We start from the raw sequence: 7,744 nt of genomic DNA on the forward strand, positions 1-7,744 counted from the left end.
TCATCCCGCCCCTATCTCTTAACCAAAAATTATACTAAAGCTCACTATATTTCCTCTCTTCATTTCAATTAAATAATGTTTTTTATACCTTTCTCATTATCTTTTCTTTGTCCCTCACTTACAACCACTTTAAAAGAATATTAAAATATTATAGTGGTGAATAATAGTTTTTCAAATTTACAGAAAAATCACTGCGTTTTTTAAAATATAAAAACTTTTCACTCACGACACTCTAATAAATCTCTCCAAATTATAAAAAAACACCACCCAAATGTGAAATAAGAGGTTGAATTGGACTTTTATCATTTACAAAAACACATTACACACTTTATGACCAAACCCTTAAGGCTGAATGGGGCTACAACTTGGGCGCGAAGGGGCGAGAACACCGCCCCCTGGGCGATTTCTGGACGAAAAGGGGCGCGGGCGAGGAGAAAAAGTCGCCGTGGAAGAAGATATTATTATTATATTAGTATGTGTGTTATATATATACACATATATATATATATATTATATTACTATTGTAGCCCATACACCATTACACCCCAAAAACAAATTTTCACCCCTTGCTAACTGGTCGCCACACGACATAAAACGCACCAATTTATAGCACATACGCTACGCATAACCTAAATATATTACGTAAACATAAAAACCGTCACACTTTCCCCCTGAATATTATCGATCATCAAAACAAAAACAAAAAGAAAACAATGCTGGAAACTCTTGAAGAAGCCATAACCACTTACACCGGACTATCTCCGGCGACTTTCCTCACTCTACTGGCCTTAGCTCTCCCCGGCTACTATGCCGTCTCCGGATTATTCGCCGGAAACAACCATCCACCACCCAGGCCTCGATCATTCGAAGAAGACATGCAGCCGCTCCCGCCGCCGGTTCAACTCGGTGAAATTTCCGAAGAGGAGTTGAAAACGTACGACGTAACCGATCCTAAGAAGCCTTTGCTGATGGCTATCAAAGGTCAGATCTATGGCATCTCACAAAGCAGGTATGTTATTCAGTTTTAGGGGTTTATGATTGGGTTTAATTGGATGGATGAATGATTTTTGGTTCTATAATTTTTTGATACCCCTTATTATTCGGATTGCTGTCTTTTTCGGTAGGTGGGTAGTGTATTAAAGCTGTTTTTTTTTTTTTTTTTTTTAATTTGTTTGGTTAGAAAAATTTGCTGAAATTGAAATAAAAAATTGGTTGAAGTTAATTGATTGGAATTTGAATTAGTTTTTTTCAAAATCCTTCAAGATATGAAACTCAACAATCTTCCAAAATTTGAACAAGAAGCTTCGAGAAAACCTGTGTTTTATGAATTATATGAATCCATTCATGGATGTTTGAACCCGAGTCTCCAGGAAAAATCAGAATATTTGATGGAAGAGCATGGATCCATTTGAACAACTGCTTGACTGCCGCCGCCTCCTGCCAACACTGGCCACCCTCCTCCCATCTTTGCCGCCACCGCTGCCTTTGCCCCGCTACGTTGTTGTCGTGGGGCGGTGGTGGCCGTCGTGATTAGGGATGAAACCATAATTATCAAAAGCGATAAGCGCTCGGAAGCGTTGAGGCTTCACTTAGCGCCCAAGATAAAAGCGCAAAAAAAGCGCCCGATTTTTTTTAAAAAAAGCGCACATTAAAAAACAAAAATTAACTAAAGTAGAACATCTTATTAAGAAAACAAAGATTCATTCTTGAAACAGTTCATAGCATTTAGTCATGTTTATCATAATTTGATATATATAATGATAATAGTTATATAAGTATATATCAAAATTTAATATATACTTATATGACTATTATTATTTTATATACCAAGTTATGATAAACATGACTAAATACAAAACAACATATATTGTATTATATTTTTAAAAGAAAAATAAATAATAATATAGGAAAAAAACATTTAAACGTATATAAATTAAATACTAAATAATAAATAATAAACTAGTTGAGCCCTTAAATAGTGGGAGTTTTAGTTTTTACTTGAGAATATGAAGAGGTGGGTCAAATTCCATTTAATAAATTATACGCATGCCGCTTGAGAACATGAACAGGTCAGCGCCTCGCCCAATAAATGCGCTTAAGCGTCTTAAGCGGTCGATTTTGATAACTATGGATGAAACCCGAGCGCAGCAGGTATACCCAAAAGCAGGTGTACCCAAAACCTGTGACTGATTCCGGTTTCTTTCTACTATTTTGTCACACGAATTCATTACGAGTTTAAAATTCCTTTTGATGGATTCTAATTCTAGTTTCAATAAATTCAAATTCCGTTTTTGGAAATTCATTTCTAAGTCCAATCCTTTTATATTCAAGTTCCTTTGTCAAATTTTAATTCCTTAAAAAAATTCATTTCTAAGTCATTATTGTCTTCCCCTTTCCCTATAGGGGGAAGAGAGATAGAAGCCGACCCAAATTTACTTGGGATGAGAGGATTAGAAAATGATTTCCTAGACATGCACCTCTTCAAGGACATGGTCGAGGATAGGAATTTTTAGAGACATAGGATTAAGGCTATGGAGTTTTAGAGAAAATGTATAGTTTTTGGCAATGTTGTAAAAGTAGGTCTACAAGTCCGAGTACTCCCCGAGTACTTGCTACAAGGTATGGCGTCGAGGGAAGTTTCTTTAACTCCGCCTAGTTAATAAGAATCGATCAAAGGTTGTCAACTTCAGCCAGAATTAAATCTAGTCGGTTAACTTAGGCCGATTTTGATTTAAAAAATGAACATAATTCATATTTATATAATATTAAAAAAAGAATATAACTTTTTTAACTATTATATAGGAAATTTTAGAAACAATAGTATTAAAAAATGTATTTATCTTCTTTGTTATAAATATTAGTAAACTTATGATATTTGACATATATATAATATCTAAAAATTAAATTTCTTTTTATTTACCATTTCCGAGTACTCCCCGAGTACTCCGAGTACACCCAACTCCCCAGTCGGCCGTCAAGGGTCCGTCTAGCGACTTTTGCAACCATGGTTTTTTGTTACAATAAGGTTTCTTTTTGCCTTATTTTTGTCACATGTCATTCAGATATTTCTTTTTTGTTACCCCCATACTTCTTCAAGTTTATCTATTTTGTATGTTATTTTTAATTAATATCCTTATTAGTACTTTTTTTATTACTTTCTAATTTACTATTATTATTATTTGTAGTATTCTTATATTTTTACACTTACTAAACTTAATTTTATTTGTTTACGTGTTTATGTAGTTTTCGTGTTAAATAATAAATTAATTTAATATATAGTTTTTAACTACTTTTGTATATTTTCAATGTCCAATACTATTATCACTACCTTTATTTTATTTATTTCATTATGACTAATGTTTTTTATTATTTAATATTTAGTGTATTTAATTTTTTATTTCTCCACTATCTAAAGTTGTTTTGTTGAATTTTGTCTTTTTATATTATCTAATAGGTTAAATACCCGTGTATACACAGGTTAGGTAAACTATATTAATAAAAAAACAAAACAATGTAAAATACTTATACTAATTTGGTATTAGATGAATGAATATGAATACGTATTACGGAGTTGAATAAAATAAACTTTTTGAAAATAAAAAAAGGAAAAGAAAATTAGATGGTAAATTTTCATTAACCTCTAAAATTTTTTTCATATACAACATTTGTAGTTCTTCTCTTCATTGAGTTTTTCAGAAGATTGACTCCATCTCTAGTTTTAATCAAAAAAATGCGACACAAATCTCTAAAAACTTTCCTTGTAAATAATGTTTAAAATTTAGTTAATTTTTCTTACTAATAGTACACGATTGTTACTAATAAATCATTTAATAATAATATTAATTTGATATAGGGATTTATATTTTTAAAAAGAATAGTGTTTAAAAAAAAGATTGATACAACTCTTACAAATACTTAAATATAAGATACCCGAAGTTTAAATAAATATATATTATATTATAAAGTAATATAAATTATTATTTGTGTTTTAACATTCAAAATTATATATATATGTATATATATATACACACACACAAAGGTAGCGTTTGGTATGCATGAATGAGAGGCGGAATGGAATGGACCATTACGATGGAATGAAAAAAGATGTGTTTGGTTAGTCGATGGAATGGAATCACCCATTACCATGTCCATTTCATTCCCCCTAAAACACCCCAAATTCATTCCATCTACCCCTTTGTTTTTTTTCCATTCCATCCTTCTTTCACACTATACCACCTCCACCACCACTACCCATTGCCCTGTCACCATCGCTACCTCTACAATTGCCACCACCCACTGCCGCCTCTATCGCCGGCCACCACCACCACCCGCCTTCGCCGCCGACCACCACCACCCCGCCTCCGCCGCCCGCCACCACCCCCACCCCGCCTCCGCCGCCCGCCACCACTTTCACACACCTCCGCCGCCACCATCCACCACCCTCCACCACCTATCGGCGCCGCCCACTAACACCACCACCAACCGACCACCACCGCCCGCCACTCGTCGCTTACCACCACCACCTACCACTACCAACAATCACCCCCGCCTCCCGCCCATCGCCATTGCCGCCCACCACCCACCAGCACCATTACTGCTAGTCAGATATTTTGGTCATATTCACATGTATTTTTCCTGAAAGGTATTAATCTATATTTGAAGTACATGACTATGTAACACCGCATGCCCGACAATGAAAATTACCGTTGTTGGATGGTTGTCCAAAACATTATACATGTAAACATTTGTTTTTTTATGTGAAATAAACCAAGTTTAATAAAAAAAACCACAGGATAATAAAATTATATAAAAATTAGTATCTAAGCTTTTGAGTATGTTATTATTATAATTTTTTTTGGAATATAATGGAGTTATAATTATAGTTGAAAAGTGAAAGATTTTAAAAATCATGAAAGGTTTTCAAGAATTAAAGTTTTAATTGTAGTTATAGTTTAATTAAAAATTAGATTACGTATAAAATTTAAAACATTCACTTTTTAATATAAAATATTAGGGCGAATATTTTGTAAGTCATTAAATGATAAAAAACAATGGAATGTTATATTAAAATTTTAAAACAAATATTGTAGAAGGACATTTATTTTTGTTAAAAATAAATATTATAGGAAAAAACATGTTAGAATTCTAGTGCTTTGATGTGATACATCGATAATCTATGGAATGTTTTAATGATTTATTTTAATAAAATAATTAAGAGTTAAAGATGAAAAGACAGGGTGTCACTTGGCAAAATATGAGATCAATTAAAGGATATGTGGTTGAAGCATCATTTTTGTTTATTATAATAGTAGATGCATATGGGTTTCGGAGCCAAGGGTCTCTCTTCTTTGGAATAGAGGTACGGTTAGCCTACATCCCACCCTCCCCAGACCCTGTTTATAGCATTGTTATTTGTGGGATCTTACTCGGTACGGTTTGTTGTTCATGTGAATGTTTATGTTGCTACTGCAAGTCTGCAATTAACAAATTACCTGGTACTCACTTTAATGGTTGGTTTCATAATCAGTTAGGAACTTGTGTTTACTAACCATGTGTTGTCCTATTTATGTAGTTTACTTGACACTATCTAAGACGGTGTTTGGATTTGTGTTTTGGACCGTATAAAGTTGTAATAATCAGATTTATAATATTTGGATGAATAGTTCTGCTTTCTTATTTAGAGATTGAATACCAAGTTTCATATCATATTTGAGAAAATTGAGACACTTTTAGTCACATCTAAACTCATCCTTTTTTTATCGCAGGATTGTATTTTTTGCGCATTTTATTTATTAATTCCTTAATTAATCAAATAAGTTCATCAAGCACCCAAGGCAACTAAACAAACATTGTCTTCAGTAGGCCACTTTATCATAGCTGATTATTTGCTTAAGATTATTTAATATCACATGATCACTTTTAAAACGCACATTCAGACATGTACACTTAAATAAATTTAAGCATGTGCTATTATGTAGTCATGTGGTATTGTTTCATCAAGAAAATTTATCTACCTTTTAACTAATAGAAATTTATGTCTCTAAACATGTTTTAAAATATCATGTTTCTTTAATATTATAGATATTCGACTAATAATATTATAGATATTCGACTAATTATTAATGGGTACAAATATTATTTCAGGATGTTTTACGGACCAGGTGGACCGTATGCACTATTTGCAGGAAAGGATGCAAGTAGGGCTCTAGCCAAAATGTCCTTTGAAGAGAAAGACTTGAACGGTGATCTAACTGGTCTTGGAGTATTTGAGCTCGAGGCATTGCAAGATTGGGAATACAAGTTCATGGGCAAGTATGTCAAGGTTGGGTCCATCAAGAATCCAGAAACCGCACCCGAGGCATCAACCAATGATCAACCGGCTGAGCCATCTGCATCTGAGCCTGCTGAGCCATCTGCATCTGAGCCTGCTGAGCCGCCTGCAATTGAACCTGCTGAGACATCTGCAGCTGAACCGGTTGGCCATGTTCCAGCAGAAGTGACGGTTGGTGAAACCAAGGAAGAGACTACAAGTGAAGCCAACAAACATGAGTGATTTTGTGTTTATAATCATTTATGTGTCGTGGGTGTGAACTATATTTGACATAAAACGACACTAATAATATGGTAATTGTCATTGCAACAGAGAGAAACCCTCTATATATAGGAAACCAGAAACCGTAGACAAATTTGTAACGGGCCTTTGGGTTAATGACAATAAATAATAATCTAGATATTCAACAGGAGACCTGCAGATTAGACCTGCAATGCTATATGGAACAGATTGTTGGGCCATCAAGAAGGCACAAGTGCGGAAGATGGAGGTAGCAGAAATGAGAATGCTACGTTGGATGTGTGGGCACACAAGGCTAGACCGAATAAGAAACGTTGTGTTTCGCGAGAGATTAGGGGTGGCGAACATAGCAGACAAGATAAGAGAGTGGAGATTGAGATGGTTTGGACATGTAAAGAGAAGACAGACGACGAATCCTGTTAGATCCGTAGAAAACATTACTATAGAGGGGAGGAGGGGTAGAGGACAACCGAAATTGACTTGGGATGAGAGGATTAGGCATGATTTGATATACCTAAACCTCTCCGAGGACATGGTTGAGGATAGGAATTTGTGGAGAAGTAGAATTAAAGTTAAGGATTTTTAGAGAGAATTGAATACCTTAGGGCTTAGACTTAACTTATTTAGGTCACATACCATAATGGTATTTCCCTTACATATATTATTATTATTATTATTATTATTATTATTATTATTAGCTTTTATATAGCTGTTAAACTGTGATCTTATTATTAATATTAATATTATTATAATTAATATTATTATAATTAGTAGTAGTTTTTATATAACTGTTAAACTTTGATTTCCTTTATTTTGCTTCATACACATGTACTTAGAGCCGAGGGTCTCTCTGGAAGCCACCTCTTTTTTCCTTTGGATTGAGGTACGGTGTGCCTACATCCCACCCTCCCCAGACCCTACTTATAGCTTTGCTGTCAGTGGGATTTTACTGGGTATGATTGATTGATTGATATATATTCAACAGGACAAACTATGATAAGTTGCTTGTAGATTTATAACTGTTGTTTTGTTGGGTTATTTTAAGTAGAGGTGCAATCTAAAGTTAGGGGTTGTTTGCCTATTTTGTAGCCTTTTAATGATTTCAATAAAAAAATACATTTAAATCTCGGTTAGAGTTAGAGTATGTTTGGTTTACTAAATGGTTTATGAAGT

The 7,744-nt window shown here is 34.0% G+C and overlaps 1 protein-coding gene across 1 annotated transcript; it reads left to right on the forward strand.

The window, feature by feature from the left end:
• Positions 1–710: 710 nt before the first annotated feature.
• LOC143586453 (membrane steroid-binding protein 1-like) lies at positions 711–6,553 on the forward strand. The gene is made up of 2 exons (XM_077067995.1): positions 711–1,009; positions 6,145–6,553. The coding sequence occupies exons 1-2, from the start codon at positions 714–716 to the stop codon at positions 6,551–6,553; spliced, it is 705 nt and encodes a 234-aa protein (XP_076924110.1). The 5' UTR covers positions 711–713.
• Positions 6,554–7,744: the final 1,191 nt, after the last annotated feature.

The sequence above is a fragment of the Bidens hawaiensis genome, unplaced genomic scaffold (assembly GCF_021521415.1).
Source record: "Bidens hawaiensis isolate Kalapana, Puna unplaced genomic scaffold, B.hawaiensis_p1.1 tig00034662_1, whole genome shotgun sequence".
Lineage (NCBI taxonomy): Eukaryota > Viridiplantae > Streptophyta > Magnoliopsida > Asterales > Asteraceae > Bidens > Bidens hawaiensis.

Coding starts and splice junctions, on each gene's coding strand:
- LOC143586453 (XM_077067995.1), top strand. CDS start 714: ATGCTGGAAACTCTTGAAGAAGCCATAACCACTTACACCGGACTATCT. Junction 1,010..6,144: donor TATGGCATCTCACAAAGCAG/GTATGTTATTCA, acceptor ATATTATTTCAG/GATGTTTTACGGACCAGGTG.